Source organism: Emys orbicularis, chromosome 1, assembly GCF_028017835.1.
Source record: "Emys orbicularis isolate rEmyOrb1 chromosome 1, rEmyOrb1.hap1, whole genome shotgun sequence".
NCBI classification, from domain to species: Eukaryota; Metazoa; Chordata; order Testudines; family Emydidae; genus Emys; species Emys orbicularis.
The window spans coordinates 128,797,859-128,821,229 of record NC_088683.1 but is presented as its reverse complement, the minus strand read 5'-3'; the positions used below and the strand labels follow the sequence as shown (position 1 = coordinate 128,821,229).

Here is a 23,371-nt window from a genome sequence, read left to right as displayed (position 1 = left end):
TTTCACAGTGTTGTAACAAAGCATGAATGTGTATTTATAGACAGCAAAATATAAACATGTAAAGCCCTTCAGTAAGTAAGTGGTGGCTGCTGGCCAGGGGCCCAGCTCCACAGGCAGTGCAGAAGTAAGGGTGGCAATGCACCATATCGTGCCACCCTTACTTCTGCGCTGTTGCTGGGGACGGTGAGTTTAGGGCTAAATATTTAGCCCAGCAAGTTGGTTATGGGTCAAAATCAATTGAATATTGAAAATAGAGCACTGTTCCCCCCCCCCCCCCCCCCGACAATGTTAATTTGTATGTAGAATAAATTGTAATTAATGACTTCTGGTAACAGATCATTTTACTGTAATAGCGAAGATCATAACTTCACAACAAAACTTTTTTTTTCTTTTTAACCAGTTAATGGCAGCTCTAGCAGCTGTCGGACCACCTAATCCTCGTGCGGACCCAGAATGCTGCAGCATACTGCATGGTTTGGTTGCAGCAGTAGAAACACTCTGCAAAATCACAGAATACCAGCATGAGGCCCGAACCATGCTAATGGAAAATGCAGAACGTGTTGGAAACAGAGGAAGAATAATCTGCATTACGAATGCCAAAAGGTGTTTACAGGATTATACAATTTTTATTTTTATTTTTTTTTTGGAAATTAATGGTTTTATAAATAGGCTAGATCCTTTGTCTTCTGATTCTTATTTTTTTTTTCTTTATGTAGTTCAGTATTTTTATTTTGACATATAATGCCTTTTAATAGTTAGTTTTTGGCTACCAGTACTTTACAGACAAGTTCTCTCCTAATGTACTCTACCAGGAAAGGTCAGCTGAGGCACTCAAGATAACAGCTCCTTGTTTTACATAAGTGAGCATTAATGGTAGAGAGTTTCCAGGAGAGAGTTGGTTAAAGAGTTTTGGTGGGCTAAGGAGTATAGTAGCGTAGTTCTGTTGGGATTAATGGTTTATGACGGGTTAGTAATTTTGATACAGAACATGGAGCTATTCAGGAATCAGAGTGTATTAAACTAAATTGGAAGAAGGTACTCTTATTCATGAATAAGGAAGGAGGGAGGGGTGTCTGTACAGTCCTGAATAGCTAGTGTGCTTGAAATTCACAACATATTTTAATCCAAATTAATTTTCAAGAGTAGACAAGTCCTTTGACCTATCCTGTGCCTCTTGCTCACAGGCAGAGCAGTCCACAGACGCATAAAAAGTTGCAGATTGGGGCTTAGTGTATAAGATTTGAAATTTTGTTCAATTGTACATGCATCTAGGAAAAAGATAAGGTTGTGTATATTTAATTAAAATTATACTTTGACTTTTTAAAATATTACAAAAGAAAACTTATTTATACTTTTGTTGAAGAATTTTTAAACAGACATTTGCTATTATTTGTGCTGCATCTACATGCCAAAACAGTAAGAGCAATATGTTAGTGAAACAAATATAGCCACAAAAGTTTTTCAAAATCCTCTTGACCTGTAAAAGTAATAAGCCATTTACTAAAGTATTTGGGTTAATTTTTTCTCTTTTTCTAAGGTAATTTTTTCCCCCTCTTCTTTTAGTGACAGCCATGTTCGAATGCTTGAAGACTGTGTCCAGGAAACTATTCATGAGCATAACAAGCTTGCAGCTAATTCAGATCAGTGAGTGTTCAATCTGCAAGCACAGTTTTTCTTATCTCGCATATGCCAACTTTGATGTGCCTTTTACGAAATATTGATCTGTATCGGTGGTGGGCAACTGGCCCACGGGCCGCATGCAGCCCATCAGGGTAATCTGATTGCGGGCCGTGAGACATATTGCTGACGTTGACCATCCGCAGGCACGGCCCCCCGCAGCTCCCAGTGGCTGTGGTTCTCTGTTCCCGGCCAATGGGAGCTGTGGGAAGCGGCAGCCAGCATGTCCCTGCGGCCCACCACTTTCCGCAGCTCCCATTGGCCGGGAACAGAGAACCGCGGCCACTGGGAGATGGGGGATCAACGCGTCCCGCAATCAGATTACCCTGATGGGCCGCAGGTTGCCTACCACTGATCTATATGATGCTGTTTATTGAGAACATCCAAATGGCCCCTCAAGATAAGCTTAACAGAGAGGGGAAACTAGATGAGGAAGATACTAAAACACAACCCTGTAGTCTGAGGTCTTGAGTTGTAGCCATTATGTTTTCCTGTACCATAGCCCTGCACAAGACTGTGCTTCTTTAGATTGGTATCTCTTAAAGCAGGGAGGTATAAAAGAGAAGAGTAAAGAAGATAATTTAGCCCAGCTGTGGAAAACATCTCTGTAACTAATCATTTATTTGAAGAATACCTGATACTGCTGGTGATTAATGCTTTGAGCAATGCATATTGGTGGTAGCACTGAATTAGTTTTACATGCCAGTTACTAAAAGCTTCTGTGCTTGGAAATTGCTTTTAGTTTTCAAATAGGTTGTTTTGTTTTTTTTGGCCTGGTATCTCTGTTGAAACTTGAGAAACAAAATACTGAAGAAGGAAAAAAAAGGAATGTTATGTTAAATCCCTTTTCCCATCTTCTGTCTATCTTGTCTATTTAGATTATGAGCTCTTGAGGGCAGGAACTGTCTATTACATTGTACATGGGGCCCTATCCTGGTTGGCTGTAGGCATTTTCACAATACAAATACATGTTCATAGATCATAGAATGTCAGGGTTGGAAGGGACCTCAGGAGGTCATCTAGTCCAACCCCCTGCTCAAAGCAGGACCAATCCCCAGACAGATTTTTACCCCAGTTCCCTAAATGGCCCCCTCAAGGATTGAACTCACAACCCTGAGTTTAGCAGGCCAATGCTCAAACCACTGAGCTATCCCTCCCCCCTTTGTTAATATAATCCACCACATTACATCTAACTTTCATTTTACCGTTCGCATTTTTACAATTTCATAAATGTTAAAATGGTACTATGGGTCCCAGGAAATAAGGTTTTTATTTAAATGCTATGTAAAGGTGAAAAGATTTTGTGGCTAAAACACGTCACATTGGAAACAATGGAGGATTGGAGGTACAAGATCTGGGTTCTTTTTCCAGCAGCCAAAGTTTTCTTGTGAAAACGTCAGGCAAGTTGCATAATGGCTGTGTGTGGAACTCCAGCAATTGGGAGGGGAGGGTGCTCAGCATCATTCAGGCTATTAATTTCCATTTTTTCTTCCTTACCCAATGGGGATTAATTGATATTTGCAAAACACTTTTAGGAGCAGATCCTCAGCTGGTATCGATTGTTATAGGTTTATTGACTTCTGTGGAGCTATGACAACTGACTTTAGCTGAGGATCTATCTACCCCATTGATACTTAAATGGAAGGTGCTACAGAACTACAGTGTTGTTTCGCACCTCAAAACTCTCAGCTGGAAATCTGACCATATTTTCAGTTATAAATTCATAGAATCGTAGGACTGGAAGGGGGTCTTGAGAGGTCATCTAGTCCAGTCCTCTGCACTCATGGCAGGACTAAGTATTATCTAGACATCCCTGACAGGTGTTTGTCTAACCTGCTCTTTAAAATCTCCAGTGACGGAGATTTGTGTGCTTATAAAATGGAATAAACAAACACCAAGTCCTGACAAAACTTACTCAAAAGCAGAATTTGTCTCTGGTGCTTCTGACTAGCGCAGTGTTCAGGAAATCGAGTTAGTCTTGCATGGAAGAGAGTTGACACGAATTATGCGGCATACAGCTGCATTGCTGACCTACTAAATAGAACATTTGATTTCTAAGCCTCATGCAGATCCAGAAGTGTGAATTGGTCTTAATCCACACCTATCCAGTTGGTGAAGATAGCCTTGTTTCAGATCGCCTTAAAAAAGAGGTAAGGAGCTTAAATTGCTTTAAAAAAATGGTACCACTATACTGAATGTCAACTTAGGGCAGATCTACACTTAAAACCCTGCGTTGGCACAGAGGAACGGCTTTAGTGCTTAATTGAAGACACTCCTACAGCGACAGGAGAGAGCTCTCCTGTCACTTCCTGAGAGGCAATAGCTATGTTTACGGGAGAAGCTCTCCTGTCAACATTGCGCTGCCTTCGCAAGGGTTAAGATTGGTATAACTGTTGCTCAGGGGTGTGGATTTTTCACATCTCTGAGCAACATAGTTATACCTACATAAGTCTGCAGTGTAGTCCTGGCCTTAGGTAGACAAATACATGCTGAAAATTTAGCAGTAATGTTTTGAGTATCCGGTCTCTGGGAAACTATCTGTAAAGGAAGAGGCATATGTGACAGTTTCTGAAGAAGCTGACATCATAGAAGTGTTATTGACATTTTCAGTGTCTGTTTCTGATAACTATTTTCCCCTCCTTTTGCAATCGGCATGCAGTTATGGTATCTCTTTTGTCAGCCTGCTTGAGTTTTTTTGCTAACTATTGACTTGCAGTAAAGCCATTCATCTTATAGTTTTTGCAGATTGAGCTGTTTAGTGACCTCTTGAAAGGAAAACCGTTAGTTTTAATTTGTGGGAAGGGAGATTACAGTACAATGAAAAAACAAGACCTACATGAGATATTTACTTCACTGGGACTTCCTGTATCCATGGAAGAACACTTTGCTGGCCACCAGGAACCTCTACTTCCCCATACAAATTTCTGTTGCTGCTGAGCTTGATAGCCTGCCAGAGCATGAATATTGTTAAATGTTACATATATGTTATTCTAACCAACCTGTCGGTACTTTGACTGAGGTGGCCTCTTGTTGGCAGGAAGGGTCACAGTTTAACAACTCTGGTGTTCAGGGTGTTTGACAAAGTTATGATGACTAACTGAACCAAAGTGTTCTATATAACATCACTGCACCTAAGATGACTTTAAACTGTTTATATCCTTCTAAGGAACCATACATCACATTTTCTGTTGAACTTGGTGATGCAAGTCACCAAGCTTAAAATTTTGATGATTGAAAACACTGATACTGTACATTCTGTCTTTTTTTTTTTTTTTTTTAAAAAAGCTTTCTCCAGTCTTAACCAGCGAAGTACATAGTGTCCGTGCTGGACGGCATCTGGCTACAAAACTGAACGTTTTAGTACAGCAGCACTTCGATCTGGCTTCAACCACAATAACCAATATCCCTATGAAGGTAAGATTGTATCTATAGCTTTATGATAAGTAGCTGAATCACTTACTTTAAATTGTTTTGAAATTTTAATATTTATTTTAATTGAATTTTTACATTGTTTTTCTCTCCATATCATATTTTCTGTTTTTTATTAGCCCACATTCAATGTCTGTGACCAGGTTAGTACATTTTAAGAAGGAAAAAAAGGAAGGATCACAGAACAAAATGCTGTATTGCTATGTCAGCAATTCGATTCAGCAATACAAGTGTTATTTCAGTCCACTTCATATTATTTTATATAAATATAATCTTGTTTACTTCAAATTACTTTGTCTGTGATTCTTTTGTCTCTTATAATTGTGTTCATTAGATATTCTTGACCTTTGTGCATTTTAGTGGTTTAGTGAGTCTTTTTTCCTCTGTGTCATTTTCATGCCCACCCAACCATAAAGGTGTTTGTAACTAATAGTTTCTGACCAAAGGATAATGGTTTTTCAACTGATGTTGAGCTGCTTAACCAAGAGGGGGAGGGGAACATTACTTTTGCCTCTAGTAATGGAAGATATTAAAAGACTTTCCCCTCCCCCCCATAGAAGCTACATACATCCCTACTTCTCATTTATTTTTCTTTTTAATTAATCTTCATTGCCACTGGGATGACAATTAATGTAATTAAAAATTCTGATTGGCTTTTAGTAAGTAGGAGCCCCCCAGCTTCAATTACGTTTTACTGCCAGACCAAGAGCACCGATATTGAAAGAGGGGGAAGTTTATTAGCAAAACTAAAGAATGCACAAAAGGAAAAATAAGTTATTACCCAGTGCTCACTTCTTTAAAATGAATAAATGATAGTAGTGTATGGATTGTGTGTGTTAAATTAAGTAAACTGATACTTTAGTTTGTTTTGACAACTTTCAGCTTTAACATGGATCATAGTATAAATGTGATAGATATATATTTTTTTCTTTTAGTTTCACAAATACCTTATTTGTAACTTACTGCCCTGTGTGCTGCTGGTATGCCTCTTCCTCCTACCTTTGTCTTTTTTAGGAATAGAATATGTTGGGTTCCCTGTGTACTACTTACTCAAAATAAATTCCCCAAGATTACTGTTCTGTTTTTGCTAATTTACTGTACATGGTGTTTGCTGATGCAGCTGTTTAAAGATGCTGTGTCCTTCTTTTAACAAACATCCAGTCTTTAACTTCATGCCTGCAGTTAGAACTATTGAATAGCTTCTAGTTCTTAACCGCAGAAACATGATAAACTGCTACTGTAAGTGGTTTCTTTCGTTAGTTCAGGTTAAAAAGAAATTCTCGGAAGATTTAAAAAAAAAAAAAAGTGACTTTGCCAACAGACTCTAGTAGTTAGAATTACTGGGTGCTGGTTAGGAAATTACAAGTTTCCCAATCTGTTTCTTGCATCTCTGGGTGTAAGATGCTACTATGTATCTTTCTTAAATTACATCTTTAAGCTTTATATAGAGAAGAAGAAGAAGGAAAAAAACTAGAATTTGTCAGTGTCATTTAGCTGTGTGTTAGGCATTGTGCACATTTATGGCATTTATATAAATAGCAATATCATAGATTTAAAGAAAAAGCTGGCTATTGCATCTTTAAATAGATCAGAAAGCAAACAGTTTCCTCAACGTTGCAACCCCTTATTGTCTGATTCACTTGAAATTTTATTTTCTTCTGAAAGGTCAAATGTAGAATATCATTCTCCATTTATAAAAACAACAAACAATCATTTAAAAAAAATAAACCAGATTCTTTTTGAATTTTATTTTTATTTAAAGGAAGAACAACATGCTAACACATCTGCCAATTATGATGTGGAGCTTCTTCATCACAAAGATGCACATGTAGACTTTATAAAAAGTGGTAAGTAGGGGGAAAATGTAAAAAGTAAGTGGTGGAGTAATCTAAGAATTAAAAATGCCTAATAGAACACTTTTATAAAAACTGTTTTAGGATCATTCAAAAGCTCAGGATCTGGCCTTTAAATTGATGCAAACTTTAAGCTTCTTCAGCAAGGACAAGATTTAACTAAGTATAGCAGATTTAATTGAAATTTTAAATTTTCTTTACAACAATTTGAAATGTAATGTAAAATGAATTGGTCTTGGAATATTCAATTTAACTGATTATTTTTAAAAAGAGGAGACATAATGAAGGAAAGAATAACATATAAACATCAAACTAGATTAGACATGCATTCAGAATGTGTGTTTGATGGAACCAGAGGCATTTCAATTTGTCACTTGGATGTAAGAATGCCAGTTCATGAGTTAAAAGAGACCAGATGCTTAAACAAAAGTCCAGGAGTTTTTGAGCAAGAGGATCGTGTGACAGGCCAAATTCTCTTTGATGTTATAGGAAGTATTCTCTATCCAGGTAGCTGCATGTCAGTGTCTAAATAAATATGGAAACCAATTACTTCACTGACAGACACACAGACTTGTTTCCAAAAATTTGAGACAATCAAATGTGCATATGAAAGTATCATCCTCTTTGATGTACATCTGGGCATGCTAGATTAAATTTCCTGTAGAATACTGACAACTGACAAGTGCAGTATATTAGACTGAACAGTAATTCCTTCCTCTTAAAATTGACAGAGATTATTTGAGAATTTAACCTTATTCTCCCACAGTTTTTTCTCTTCCAGTATGATCTTTAGCTTTTGGTTTCATCTCTTACTATCCTCTGATAAAGTTTAACCCAACTCCAGTGCAATTTAGAAATAAATTTAGTTTGAATAGCTTTGCCATGTAGAATATTTGTGGTCTAGAAACAGGGTATGGCTGTCTGAGCTCTAATTTAGCGTACAAATATTGGAAGGCCAAAATTGGATTTAACTAAAACATTTTACTCACTTTGAGCAGATACAAACTTCCACCCTTAAAATATTGAAAGATATGAAGCAGATATCCCACCCTTTTCATTTAGAACCATCTGAGCTGGGGGTAAGCGGGTGGCCTGTTTTAATGAGGTGTGTTGGTTTTTTAGAAAGAGATTGAATTACCATGGGTTACTGTGAGGGAGAAACTACCTAATTGTCTTTTACAATTATTCTGTCAAAGAATTTGAATGATGTGTGATCAAAAGTGTTATGCAGTTTTGTCTTTAATTGAAGCAGTGAGGGAAGAGAGAGATAATGGGATGTACAATAATTAAGGTTAAGATTCTATCACAGGTATTTAGTAAAAGTCAGGGACAACTCGTGGGCAATAAACAAAAATTCATGGAAGCCTGCAACCTGTCCCTGACTCTTACTAAAAACACCCTGGGGCAGTAGGATGGACAAATAAAGCACTGCCAGGGGCTTTCAGCTGCTCCAGCCTGCTGCTGCTCCAGCCTCAGGGGGGCTGATCCAACCCCCAGCCGCTGCTTGGATAGCCCCAGGGCCGGCTGCCGCTCAGGCCCAGAAGTCCTGGAAAGTCACAGAATCCATGACCTCCGCGACAGAATTGTATCCTTAAAAATAATGCATTTATACTGGTCTGGACATGTATTATAAGCCAGGGAGTGTCTTTTCTTGTCTTCCCAGCTTAAATGAATAATAAAATTGCTTCTCCATCCTCTTTTCTCCCCCCCCACCCCCTTTCTTTTCATCCACAGTCCGTTCAGTAAAATGTGGGTTTTTCTTTGTTTCTCTGTGTAAATCTATAAATATGGAGGCCTACACCCTTTGGCCCCCTCCCCTCCCAGCTACTGAGAAAGGTGGGAGTGCAGGGTTTTCTATTTGCATACTGTCTTTGAAACCTCCTTGGGACTCCATCTTTTATATCTTCCTGTGGCTGGGAGATGTCAGGTGTCTGAAAAATTTGAAACGCCCTCAGTAAGCCTTTGGCTTCTGGAAGGATCATTCTCATCTGAAAGCCTTTTTGCAAAGATGGACAAGGTACTTCCCTACACTGTTCTCTTCCCAACCAGCAGGAAAGTGAAACTGATCCAGGGTTCTGAATTTATTTAGTGATACTGCTTGTAAGGGGGCAGGACTTACCACCGCGGTGCTTCCCGCTGGCCGTCCTGGGAATTAGCTCTCGGCCCTTCCATGGTCTGCCTTCAGCTAGTGGGGTCACACCTGCTGTCACTACTGTCTCCATTCTTTGGACCCGCATCGCTCCCCGGACCGCAGCATCCTCTTCTGCGCACGGTCCTCCAGCTGTGCCCCCACTCTGGTATCTCCCCCCTTCCGGGTGACTGGCAGTCCTTAGTCTCACCACTTGCCTCAGCGGCCAACTGCAGTCCAAGGTCCAGCCCCTCGCCTCAGGGGCAAACTGCAGTCTGGATATCAGCCACCTCCTCATTGGCAAGGGGGGGACGGGACCCAGGCACGCCTGCTATTCTGGGTCCCAAACCAGGGACCCAATAGCCGGCAGCGATCTACTGCCCTCCTGCAATTTGCTGCCTATTTTCCCTGGGCTACTTCCCCTGTAGCCCTAGCACGCTCTCAGCTCTTATTGCAAGGCCCCAGCCTGGCAGTGGTCAGCCAGCAACTCACCCTCACACTCTGCTGCTCCTGCCCAGCACTGCTCTATCTATGGCGCTTCTTAGCCAGTCCTCCTCCCTTGCCTTCCAGGGAGAGACTCCCCTCTGCTCAGCTGAACAGCCCTTTATATACAACTCTCGCTGGCCCTGATTGGCTGCTCCAGCAAGCCTTCCCCCTATCCATGGGCTCAGTAAGCCCTTTCCTGATGCCTGGGTTCTGCGCAGCCTCCCTGCTGCTGCTTTTAACCCCTTCTTCTCCCTGTGTGGGGCAACTGCCCCACCACACTGCTAGTACTGTTAAGTTTTCAGTCTGCTGCAGTTTAACAAAGCTGTGAGAAGCATCACAGATGTAGTCTGTAGAAAAGCAGGACAGCAGTGTTTACTTCCTGTCCAGATTTAGAATGTTCTCTTTGCAGCCATAAACAGAAGCCTGGATTCTGTAGAAGTCAATTGACACTCACCTGGGAAAGTTTACTTGGACAAGTTTATGAAGCAAAATGAATTTTTCAAGCGCGTCTATAGGAATATATTGGACAGGAGAGAGCAAACTAGGCAGCATTTCCAATTTTAAAAACATTAACTCTGTTGACCAGGAAAGTGGTAATTTGAACCAGTTTGACTTTTTTTTTTTTTTTTTTTTTTTTTTAAGGCATTGTGGCTGCTCCACAATTGAGATGAAATAGATCTGACTGACATTCTTTAGAAGATCTCTGTTTGAGTATATAAAATTATTGCCATTATCTTATCCTTAACAGCAACCTGCAGGGTTGACTTCAATGTTTGTTTGTTTGTTTGTTTGTTTGTTTGTTTGTTTGTTTGTTTGTTTGTAAAGACTACTTGTAGAAGTAAAGGACAGATCATGCAAGACCCATTAGTACATGTTTCTGTGATTTCATAATCAGAATGGACTGTGTTTATCACTTAGTCTGACCTCCCACATAACCCAATATATACCCATTGACTCTTGCATCTAGTTCAGCCATGAGTTATTGGTCTAGAGTGTCATATTTTCAAGAATATTTTGTAAGTGGCAACACCAGCGATTTGAAACTTCATGTAAAACTTATCTTTCCTTAGTGTGTGCAGATTATTGGAAGTTCAGATTAGCAAAGCACTAATTAGTAAGAATCTACTGCATTGTCTTGGAAGCATTATGATATGTCTATATATTTTATTGCCTTCCTGTAATTCACTGCTTCCTGTCAGACCAGCTGTAAATAAGACGGTTGAAAGGAAGTGTTTTAGCAATGTATCTTAATATACATGGCCAGAACTACATGATGAGAGGTGTTCGCATTGGACAAGAAAGGATAAAGAGATCGATAACAATACCTACTATTTTTTGCAAACGGGAAGAAAGCGATACAACTTGTCAAATGTGCTCTTGAGATATATTTTCAGTTATGATTTTTGGGATGTGCTGTTTAAAATAAAATTTTAATTATAACTGATCACTTCAAAACAAAGGTTCTGACACCTAGGAGGTGCAGAATTTTTGCACAGAAGGCCATTATCCATCCTTTGAGCATATTAGACATATTTTTAAAATAAACTTCTTGTCCTGTTACAACTATAAAAGTATTGTAAATATATTTTTGCTTTAAATAATAAAATGAGACTTAGAGGAACACCTTTTCAGGAGCCTCAATGTAGCCGTTACGTTGAACATGCCTACTTGAACACCTATGTATTTTGCATGCATGGTTTCTTACACCCAAGTTTGTCTGTACTGCAATAACTTTGCTCACTTTAAAAAAAATAAAAAATAAAAAAAAATTAAAATTGTAGATGTTACTTCTGAAAACTTCTGGGTTTGGGGATGTTTTTAAGCTTATTTTGAATATTTATTTTTTTAAAAATCATCATGTTCTCTTTCGAAAATCAAGTTCAGATTCCAGATAAGACATTTTGTACGTTAAACCCTCTCATTCAAATAATAGGAGGGTTTGTGCAGCACCATCATATATTTATATAAGGGTTATAATTGCAAGATTTTTGTATTCTATAATGTAATGAACTGAAGACTACTGACTAATTTATTATGGTACATTTTCTCTAACTTGATGTTGCAGGTGATAATCATATAGGTGGCAATAGCAGAGAGGGTACATTTAAAGAAACCGTAACATTAAAATGGTGCACGCCGCGAACAAACAGTGTTGGTAGGTACTGTATTTTTCTGTAAATGTTTGAGAAACACTTTCTGTCCTGCACTAGGTTCTCTTCCCCCCCCCCCCCCCCCCCAAACGGCATCCAAACATAGAAATAATATTCCCTGGTGATTGCACTACTGTTCCTCTCCTTTTTGTTTCCTATACCCAGTGTCTCTTGCCACAGCTCTACTTTGCATCCAGCAGACCTCCAAAGAGGCTGCAACATCTACTGCCGTGATTTGGCATACCGTACAGTCAGTATCTTGTCAGACTGAATGCTCCTGCTGCTGACTAATCACTGACTTATTTATGTAGGAGAGAGGGGAAACCAGGATTTTTCTCGCTCTATCAAGTAAACTGCTTGTTCGCTAGCTAAAAGTGTTCAGTGTATTTTCCCCTCCATTACTTTTCTGTGGTTTGCATCACCAGTTTGTAAATGTATTATAATTCTCTAGTAACATTGCTCTGCAGCTTTTTTTCTTCCCTCCCTCTCTCAAAGAAATTTCACAAACAAATCACTTCAACTAATTTAGGTATTTTGTAAGAGAGTAGCTTCAGGCCCTTTGTGTAGTGTGTTCTTTTCTATCTTTGGAACTAAGCTAAAAACCTTTCTACATTTTTATTTTTCAGAATTGCATTATTGCACTGGAGCATACAGAATCTCACCTGTAGATGTAAATAGCCGACCTTCCTCCTGTCTTACCAACTTTCTTCTCAATGGTAAATTGTTTTCTTGGTTAAACATTTTAAAAATTGTTAATGTTGCAGATCCCTTTTTTAAAGTGTGTAGGTATATCCACGTTGTACAAAATGTTAAAAAGTTAGATATTCACCTTATTACCGATGTCATATTAACACGTAATCTGTGTAAAGGACAATAATACAGAAGCAAGATAGTCTAGATGCTTGTTGGACTGATAACTATATTTGAAGGCAAATGGAATAAAAATTACAGTTTGACTTTAAATCTAGAAAAGGGGAGAAGAGATGGGAAAGAGAGAGGAATCCTGATGGTGGTTGTTTTTTCTAAATCCCAACATAGGTTCTGTGTTTAGTAATATACATTTATTTTAATATTACATCTGTTCTTGAATTACAATATAGCTGATAATAATATGTTTGATCACAATGCTTAATAGTGTTGAGTATTCTTTCCGAATAGAAATGTAATAACTAAGGGTTCTTCCATCAGAAAACTGGAAAATAGGTATTCTTGCTCTTATGAGTTAAGTGGAAATTGTTCTATATTGCAAAGCATTTGCAAGTTTCTCTGAAACATGCTGCAGAGATTCAGAACAGAATAGGAACTTCTCAATGTATTCCTCTTTCCCTCACTCTCTCTCATTCAAGAGATAAAAAATATCTTCCCTTCTATTCAACACTGTAAACTTGCTAACTTTCATTTTAAGTGTAATCCAGTTTTGAGCTAAGGTAGCAATGATATATTCTGTCATATATAGAGAGGATAGGCAGCTGTCAGCAATCAGGACAGAATCAAGGATCGGTGACTACTATCTTTACCACCCACAGTTGATCCAATTAGGTAATCATGTGACCTCCTACATTTATTTTCATATACTAGGAGGGCATTTTGCCTGCTTGAAACTGACATACTAATTAGCATTGAGGTCAACCAAGGATTTGGTTAGTCAGTTTATCATTCAACTGTTACCATAACCTTCACCCTCAAAAGAATATATTTAGTAGAGTTTTCTCATGCATACTCTTAATTTCAAGAAAATAAGCCATTTTTGACTTTTGTGAACATGAAATAGTGTCCCTTGAAACAAAGAAATTTAAGATACCCTAGTGCTCAAATAATACACAAGATAGTTTTTTAAACTGTATATTTACCATGCTCTTAGTCTTCAGTGAAAACAAGTTATGTGTTTGGTTGACAAAGGTATATTGTAAACTATTGAAAATAATGAGTTGGCCAAATACAGTATAGCACTTTCATTACTTTTTACAAACATTTATCTCCATAAGAACTATATTTTCTGAATGATCAAAAGGTAACAAATAAAGTACACCTCTACCCCAATAAAACGCTGTCCTCGGGAGCCAAAAAATCTTACCGCATTATAGGTGAAACCACGTTATATCGAACTTGCTTTGATCCGCCGGAGTGCGCAGCCCCGCCACCCCGGAGCGCTGTTTTACCATGTTCTATCCGAATTCGTGTTATATCGGGTCGTGTTATATTGGGGTAGAGGTGTACATAGTTTGAGCCCTTTCTATATAATGCAAGAAGAGTGCTATGTTCCATAATAGCCTATCTAAAGGCAGGAATTAAAGTTCCATAGGAAACAATTGTAGATCTACTAATTTGAGTTTAGTAAGAGACCTACATTAGCTTAACACCGCTGGGGGTTGGGTGGTTAAATATAAACCTGTAGAATACCTTTTAAATGTAAATTGCTGTACTCAGTAGCTAATCAAACTGATCTCAATTTTAATAGGCCGTTCTGTTTTGTTGGAACAACCACGCAAGTCTGGTTCTAAAGTAATTAGCCACATGCTTAGTAGCCACGGAGGAGAGATTTTCCTGCATGTATTGAGCAGTTCTCGATCAATTCTAGAAGATCCCCCTTCAATTAGTGAAGGATGTGGTGGGAGAGTCACAGACTACAGGATTACAGTAAGATACTACTATTTTATATTTTTAGTTTTACTAAACAATTCATCAGAATTCAGGGGTGAGGAGTGAGGTGGGTTGAAACAGACATTCTGTATCATAAGAAATTGTAGGTCACTTATTTAAAAAAAAAAAAAAAAAAAAGACACCTGGATCAACTATTTCTTCATTCTATTATTGATAGCATTTATTGACACACACATATGACCACTTTATAGAAGCCTTCTGTCGCTATCCCATATCTGTGCTTGCATGCTGTGTAGGCAATATGAACTTTCTGAAATACTCTCATTGGTTACTCTTTTTAAACACTGTTTATCTCAACAAAGGTTTGAAGTGGACTGGATCCAGATAGCCCTGCACCCAGCCCTCTATAAGAAGGATAATTGTCATAATGAGGGTCTTTGAGAATAGCTGGACTGTACAGATAAAAAAGAGCTGATGCTTATAGACTCAGGTGTGGAGGGGGCACTCTAAAAACAAACAAAAAAACATTTTACACTTTTTAACTTGATATCCTCTGCATTCAGTGCACATTAGCAAAAAGTGGACTGTAAACAAACAGAATAAAACTTTAACATATGTAATTCGTTATTACCAATCCAAAGCAGAGCATTTGTTCCCACATCCTACAATTTTTTGAAGTTAAGGTTTCATGAAGTTAAGATTTGACAAACCTCTTCCTTAAATGCTTTCTATATGAATTCAAAGTAGAATTGCTCATAAGAATATTGAACACAGACCTATAGTTTTTAGGGCTACATTCCTTTTCCTTTCTGCATTATTCATAAGGGAGGTAATGATGTTTGACCCATTCAATGAAAGTTACTTTATTAGAGAAGTTCCTAATTTTATCTTGTTTGGTTATCATTAGGATTTTGGTGAATTTATGAGGGAAAACAGATTAACTCCTTTTCTAGACCCCAGATATAAGATCGATGGAAGTCTTGAGATTCCTTTGGAACGAGCAAAAGATCAGTTAGAGAAACATACTCGTTACTGGCCTATGATTATTTCGCAAACCACCATCTTCAACATGCAAGCTGTAAGTGATCATGGATTTGTAACTTTTCTGTTCTGTTCTGTAGTAAGTTTTTAAAACTGTACTTAGGGAAGAGTTAATATCAGTAAAAACTGCATAGCTGATAGCACACTATAGAAAAATCAACAAAAACAAAATCAGTTAGAATAAGGTTTTGGCTTTCACTTTTGATTAAGTACTTTGTGTATATTTTACAACTATAACTCTGTACCCAAATGACTCCCATTACATGGAATTGAGTTGGATGCAAAGCTGTTGGGTTAAGGGGGAGACTTCATGTAGTAATGCATGCTGGGGACACTTCAGAATCTACGTTAAAGGATTTTTGTTTCTTAATGTCATGCTCAAATATGCTTCTAAATCCCCACCCCCTAACTAAATGCAGATTTTGTTCTGTTTTGTTTTGTCTTGAAGGTAGTGCCATTAGCCAGTGTTATTGTGAAAGAAGCTCTGACAGATGAGGATGTGCTGAATTGTCAGAAAACAATATACAACTTGGTAGATATGGAGAGGAAAAATGATCCACTGCCAATTTCAACAGTTGGTACCAGGGGAAAGGGTCCAAAAAGGTTTAACATTTATTAATTTTGTTGTACTTTTGCACACAAAAAAAATCACATCTGCATACATTCCAGATGAACCTTGTGTTTTAAGTTGGACAATCAAAGGTAATTTAGAGTCCACTAAACTACATACATGTGCAAAATAAATGTTGTATATCATTTGGCTGCATAATTTAGAGCTGTAATCCTATTCCCCTGGTTCACGTTAAAGAAAAAACTCAGTTGTAACTGGAAACAACAGATTCAATCACATCTTACAAAGAATAATATTTTTATTATATTTAAGACACTTTTTAAAGGGAAAAAAATCACACCGAAAACACCATCTTGAGCCTCACGTAGGTTAGAACAGAGGAAATGCGGGTCACCACTGGACTCATGGAAACCAGACACTTCCAAAGCTATTGTGTATTTAAAATAGTTTTAATATTTGATTATCTTAAAAGTAGTCATACCATTGTTGAAACATTTTATATAAGAGATGAAACTTCCCTTACAACAAATTTGGAAGTCTATGATATCCCATCCATTGGAATAATGATGTGCATTTCTTGTACATCAATCTAATCCTAGGCAGGATGGTTTCCTGAGTATGAAAAAAAAGTCAGCTACAAAAGATACTTGAACTATTCAGTTCTGTAGTGTTATGTTACAGTGATTCCCTATTATTTTGTCTTTAATTTTTGTCTAAGAGAAAAACATTAAAATTCATTTGAATCTGGCAATGAACAGATGGATTTCTACCTGTCCCAGCATTGAAAAAGAGGGTTTCTTCTTGCCTCTTGAGTTGGTTGGCTCAAGTGACATTAATAGGTTTTGGCAATGTCTCTACAATAGCTTTGACCCAGGGAAATTGATGATTATGACTCAAGGGGAGATTTGGGTATTAGATTTAATTACAAGTTCAGGTTTGTTGGAAGCAACTGAGCATGTCCACATACTATGCGGCTCCGATGCTTCCAAGAATGAAACAATACAGGGTGATCAGAATTCCAGTAAAGGGAGTTGGAGAAAACCTACTTTACTGAGACTTTTCTTAAAAACTTAGGCTCAATCTACTAGACAGTAACTGTTTTGAACCTTGATTATTTAATATATAAATGGCTCTTACAAGCTGGAGGGGGAGAGAGAGAGTGTGTGTGTAAATATGTGAAGATTTTATTTTGTGCCTGTGGATAGAGATGAACAATACCGGATTATGTGGAACGAATTGGAGACCCTTGTTAGAGCGCATATAAATAACTCGGATAAACACCAGCGAGTCTTGGAGTGTCTCCTGGCTTGCAGGAGCAAACCTCCTGAAGAAGAAGAGCGCAAGAAACGAGGGAGGAAGAGAGAAGATAAAGAAGACAAGTCAGAGAAATCAGGAAAAGATTATGAACTGGAAAAACCCTGGCAGGAATCAGAGAGGTGAATTTTCTGAATTAATATATGCTTTCACGTACTAGTATGTAATGTGGCATATGCAGCACAGTCTAGCGCTAGAATTTTTAAAAGGTTAAGTGATTTAACTAACATGATTTTAGCTTGTTTATAAAAGGCACAAATGTAAGTGTAAGTGTAAGTATAAGTATCGAAACCCGAATTATCTGATGTTAAGATAAGTTTCCCAAATATGACATTTAGTTTCATGCTTATATTAAGGGTACACTTATAAATAGTTTAGAATGGGGATAATAAAAGATACATGTTTTTTAATAAATGTTTAATCAATTGTTATAATGGCCAAAATAACAGTAAGTTGCTTGCTTGTGACTTCACCATCTATAGCACTTTCTACTTTCTATTTAGATGTATACCCATCTGTAACATACTACATCTGTTAATAACTTTGTATAAACAAACCCTAATATGAAGTGAGACTGAAAACTATAGACAAGTGAATTTCATTTATCCTGAACTCTGGCTGATTGACTGTTTAGGTGTCCTCATAGACATTTAGATGCTCCAGGTTTTTCTGCGCTGAGTTTTGTGTAGATTAGCATCAAGGTTTATTGATTATGGACCTGCTTTCTATGCCTTAAGAAACAAAAAGTTGTCCTGTTAGCTGATATGACACGTGATCATGAAGGATCAGTTAATCTGTCTAGTCATGAATTTCTTGAGTAACTTTTTTTTTTTTCCCCCTTTCAAACGTCTCTTCTAAAGAAGTCATAAAGTTGAGACTCAGAAAAAATGGTTAATCAGCTCTAAGCTCAACTTGTATGTGCTGTTCTGTGTGCGAGCATGGCCACTAGGGAAGATGGATGTTTTGTCCTGCAGTGTTGTGAGCATGCTGATCTACCTGTGCATGTGGTCAAGTCCAATACTATGATTTCCTTTCTTTCCTAGTGTGAGACAAAGGTAGAGATGCAGTTGGCAGCAAACTGGTTCAGGCTCAAACCCAGAGTCAGCAGTAGATTTGTGTGGTCCGGATGGTTAGCAACAATTGCACTTTTAAATTTCTAGCACAACCAATTATCACAATAATGAGTGCCATATAAATATTGGTAACTAATTGAAATGAGATTGAGTTTCAGCTCATTCCCACTTCCTTTTGGTCTGCATCCAAGAAAATACTTAGCCAATGGCTTTGCTAGTTATTTTCATCCATCTCATGACTCTCAAAAAAAGCATTCGTTACACTAGGACGGATGGTATATGAATAAACTTGGACGAGCACTGTAAATGAGAAGTGTGGTGTTGATGCTCTCTGTTGTCTCCCCTTTTTTCCCTCCCTTCCCCACTTAAGATTAAAAGGTGTATTGGATCGCGAAAAAGAGGAACTGGCAGAAGCTGAAGTTATAAAAGATTCTCCTGATTCTCCCGAACCACCCAACAAAAAGCCTCTTATTACAATAGATGAAATACCTCCAGTAGAAAAAACAAAAGGTAAGTCAAAATGATTTTGAAAAATAGTAAATCAGGTAAAATTGGTGTGAATTGCAAGAGCTTGTATACGGTTGTCACAGCAGTTCATATTTGCTTGAGTAAGATAAAGGTGCACCTCTTGAATATCCTGTGTGTAGATTTAATCATTCAGTGCTAATGAGAGTCATGGCTAAGTCTTTATACACAAAGTGGTTGGTGAGAGGGGGTCAAGCAGAATCTTACTATGAGTTGAATAGTTTTGGTCCAGGTGGAGGGATGAAAAACGAGCTGTGAGGTTGAAGGTTCAGGGGACTGATACAAAGCCTCTATGTTCCTGATTTGAGTTCCATCTGATTGATTGCTGTTCGTTAAGGGCCAGATTGTGATAGTTTTAAATGTGGTTAGTACCTTACATTGTATGTGGTACCACTGATTTCGGTGGAATTACAACTGGAGTAGGAGCTTCTCAATGTGCACAAAGATCACAGCCTTGTCCTAATCTAGGTAGTAAATTTATTGGGTTCAAAATTAATTTCCTTGTATAGAGATGTCATTAATGTAGAATAAAAAGCCATGAGGGTAACACAGAGGAGAGCGGAAGAGTTATTAGAAAATATATAATGTATTTATTTTGGGGTAGTGTGTCTTTATAGAAAAGAACCCTCAACAAGTAAAGTGCTAAAGGCATACAGGTGGAATACAATGCACCGTACACCTATATGGGAAAGAAGGCCACAAAAGCCAAGTTAAGGCAGAATGAATGAGCCTTAGCAGGGGACATAAAATTGTTTTATCCTAGAGTGAGGAGTCAACTGCAGAAGAGTTGAGTCTTGGAGAGATTTGAAGAGTTAGTTTTAGTTTAATTAGAACATTGTGAATTCTGAGAGATGTCTTCTGATTTTTGTGTGTGTATAATCTATTGATCAGTGGTTTTCAACGTATGGTCTGGGGGTCCACAGGCTATGTCTAAGGGGTCCGCAAAAGGTGACTGTGAAAATAAAGTTTCAGATCCCAGAAAAGGCATTCTGTTTTTCTGATCAATAAAAAGTATTTGAATCCCCCCACCTACAGGTCAAAACCCAGAAGTATTGTCATTACCATAGACGTCCACAGTTTAGTGCCCTTTCTCACGTTGCATCAAATGCCATGCTGAGCATATACGACATTTACAAAATATCAGTTTTCAGGCTAAGACTTCTATGGTGGAGGTTTGCAGACCGCTGGCTGATTTTCCAAAGGGGTCCACACTTTCATTTGAAATTTTTTAGGGGTCCACAAATGAAAAAAAGGTTGAAAATCACTGTATTAGATAATCGACATACTATATAAAATAGAATATTGTGGTGTGGTCTGAAGGTTCTAGTGATAGCTGCATTATGCAGACCTGGAGCTAGAGTACTCTCTGGAGCAGTCTACAAAAGGTAAAGAGTGGGATGGGGTAGTTCACAGACTGAGATTCCCCTCATCCAATGTAACATATGCTGATGGAAAGCTCAGAGGGCTCTGTTGCTACCCACTGTCCTTGGTAGTTCTGGGTGGGGAGTTTTTTTGGGCTAGTGGGCCACCATTCTTGCTGGCTGAACAGCTGTATTTCAGAGCTGTCAGCAGTGGTTGGTACATAAAGGACAGTGACCACTTGACAATCTCACTGTCAATCAGCTGGAGAGACCAGTCCCTAGGCTGGGATATCAAGGGGAGGAACTGCTCCTTTGATGGCCCCACTACCATATATTGCAGTAGAGCAGCCACAGCTTCAATTCTGCCTCTGAGACAAGGTTTGATTGATGCAGAGCAATTCCTTGTCTGCTACGGGTTGTGAACGGGATGGGGTCTGCCTCCTTTGGATCCATTTACCGCTCTGCATAGGCACAAAGCCTGGCCCAGCTTCATGCCCACAAAATAGTAGAATCCATTTTGGTCAAATGTACTTAAACCATAAAATAAACCATATAGAACTAACATAATGTGGGAAAAGGTAACCTCATAACTTTATACACCTCTACCCCGATATAACGGGAGCCAAAAAATCTTACCGCGTTATAGGTGAAACCGCATTATATTGAACTTGCTTTGATCCGCCGGAGTGCGCAGCCCCGCCTCCACCAGAGCACTGCTTTACCACGTTATATCCAAATTCATGTTATATTGGGTTGCGTTATATCGGGGAAGAGGTGTACCATCTAAACCTCCTACCTGTTTGCAGCTGTCTTATTCATCTAACCTACAGTGTAAGTTTCTTGGGGTAGGGACCATGTCTTACATTGGTCTTTAATGTGCTATGCTGGTGCTGTATAAATAGTATAATTTGTTCTGTAAACTTATATTGAATTAGTATTTGAGAATTCCTTAATCAAATCACCTTGATTCTATTTTCAAATCTAATCCTAGGGCCAATGTCCTTGCTGTCTTTGTGGAGCAATAGGATTAATACAGCCAATTCTAGGAAACACCAAGAATTTATTGGTCGTCTGAACTCTGTCAACAATAAAGCTGAGCTGTATCAACATCTTAAAGAGGAAAATGGGTTAGTATTGCTGAATACATAATATATTTTATAAACAGTCAATGTGCTATATACAGGAATAAATTAGTCATAGTAGTAATCTATTAAGAGGATTCCTTACCTCTTGCACTAATCAAAATTTAAAAAAAATTATTTATTTTTTTTACAACAAAGAAATTTTATAATCTCAGTTTTCATCCATTTGCCCCTACTTCATTGCAACCCTCCCCGTAACTGAGTAGGGCTGAATGCCACCCTGTTGTCTTGGATTGTTTCTTACTGTCTATCCCAATGACTGTCTACACAGCACAATCCTCCTTATGCTTGTAGGGGGCCAAATAGGAGACGAGATTAAGACCCAAACTCCCCAAAACAAAATCTCCATAAAAGTAGTAAATCAAACATGGCAGAGATAAAACCATTGCATCTTGTACAACACATTAAAGGAATAATAACATCTCCTGCATCCCCATAAATCCAACTGCCATCAAGTAATCGTTAGAATGGGAGTGGCCAACAAATTGAGCAAAAGGATAAAAATAACAGGGAAAAATGTTAAATACTATTAAGGATTTGACAGAAACTGGTACAGCTCTAGAGATTCAGAGGAGCAGACCCTCCACAGTCAGACACAAGTCTGTGTTTTGTCTTGCCTTTGTTAACCACTGCTGGAGTCAATAATGTAACGTCAGTCTTAACTGTGATTTTTATATACAGACGCTCCCCGACTTATGCAAGCGTTCCGTTTCGGAACGCCTTGCGTAAGTCAAATTTTGCGCAAATCATACCCGACAATTACAAAAAAAAAAAAAAAAAACTTAACGGAACTTTTTCTGTAAGTGCGGGTTTGCATAAGTCAGGTTTGCGTAACCCAGGGAGCATCTGTATGGAACTTATTGCTCATTTACCCTAGTTGTAAGCAGAAAGTTCCTTGAAAGCAAACTTTCCTCTGGTTTAATGATTACTATATATGTGTATATAGTATATACTTTATATTTGTATAAAGAGGTCTCTAAAAAAATAGTGTTGCGGCACTAGAAAAGTATAAAGAAATGTTTATATAAATTCACAGATTTGCCTTTTATTTTTAATCATTTGAGTGCATGACAAGTAAACGATATGCTCTAACTGACTAGTCTTCTTGACCTATTTTTGTATTTCAGAATGGAAACAACAGAAAATGGAAAAGCCAGCCGGCAATGAGTGTTGGTTTTTAAGAACTATGCTTGGCCATATTTCATGAATATTTTATGCTGGATTTGATATTGCTACCATTTCAGTAAGATTGTATAGATCTGTTGCTTTGATTGGTTTTACATTTTTCTGATTTTATCCTTTTTCTATTAAATGTAAAATTTGCATATTACATTCAGTGAATTGTGTGCAAATGGGATTTGTCTTGAAGTATCTTATAATCATATTTTAGGATGAAAGGATGTTTCTCCTGCTACACACACAAGTAAACCTGTGAAATGATACAAACTGATTTTTAGGTCTGTTTAATATTGAAAAGCACAATATTCAAGCATTTTAAAAAAACTTATTTGAGCTTTTTTTCTGTTGTATTGATACATTTTAGATCTATATGAAACTTCTCAAGAGGCCATGCTCTAGGAGAAGAGAAATATAAAAATACCTATTCAGTACAGACTCTTAATCTGGAGTTCCTCGTTGAGAGTGTGCAGTTCCAGATCAACAGTTGGGCAGTGGGGTGAGAAATGGTTTAAAACCTTCACTAGAGTGTAAATGATTGGGGTGTGGTCATGAACTTCTTAAACAAGATGAATTATTAATTTCATCAAGAGAATTATTCAGTTTGAAAGCAAAGCTTTTCTAGTTGCTATTTATGCCAGAATTAACAAAAAAAAAAAAAATCCTCACCTTTAACTGGTAACTGGCTGCTACCTTCAACTTGCCATCCACAGGAGTGTACAGCAAGAGGCTATGGGGTGTAAAATAAAACCCAGTTCAGAGAGCAGGGCCCAATCGATTATTCTTTCTGCGGCCCTGCAGCGGAGTTACTCCAACCTTTGCTGAATTAACTTCCTTTTGCTTG

At 38.0% G+C, this 23,371-nt stretch overlaps 1 protein-coding gene across 1 annotated transcript in view; it reads left to right on the top strand.

The window, feature by feature from the left end:
* The window catches only part of INTS13 (integrator complex subunit 13), a 30,877-nt gene extending 7,741 nt beyond the window's left edge, over nucleotides 1-23,136 (top strand). The window contains exons 4-17 of the mRNA XM_065414129.1: nucleotides 401-603; nucleotides 1,564-1,644; nucleotides 3,737-3,827; nucleotides 4,963-5,091; nucleotides 6,869-6,953; nucleotides 11,639-11,728; nucleotides 12,350-12,439; nucleotides 14,182-14,360; nucleotides 15,232-15,402; nucleotides 15,814-15,968; nucleotides 17,142-17,372; nucleotides 18,694-18,833; nucleotides 21,201-21,336; nucleotides 22,479-23,136. Of these exons, the coding sequence (XP_065270201.1) occupies nucleotides 401-603; nucleotides 1,564-1,644; nucleotides 3,737-3,827; nucleotides 4,963-5,091; nucleotides 6,869-6,953; nucleotides 11,639-11,728; nucleotides 12,350-12,439; nucleotides 14,182-14,360; nucleotides 15,232-15,402; nucleotides 15,814-15,968; nucleotides 17,142-17,372; nucleotides 18,694-18,833; nucleotides 21,201-21,336; nucleotides 22,479-22,518 (1,821 nt within the window). The 3' untranslated portion in view covers nucleotides 22,519-23,136. The remainder of the gene's footprint in view (nucleotides 1-400; nucleotides 604-1,563; nucleotides 1,645-3,736; nucleotides 3,828-4,962; nucleotides 5,092-6,868; nucleotides 6,954-11,638; nucleotides 11,729-12,349; nucleotides 12,440-14,181; nucleotides 14,361-15,231; nucleotides 15,403-15,813; nucleotides 15,969-17,141; nucleotides 17,373-18,693; nucleotides 18,834-21,200; nucleotides 21,337-22,478) is intronic.
* Nucleotides 23,137-23,371: the final 235 nt, after the last annotated feature.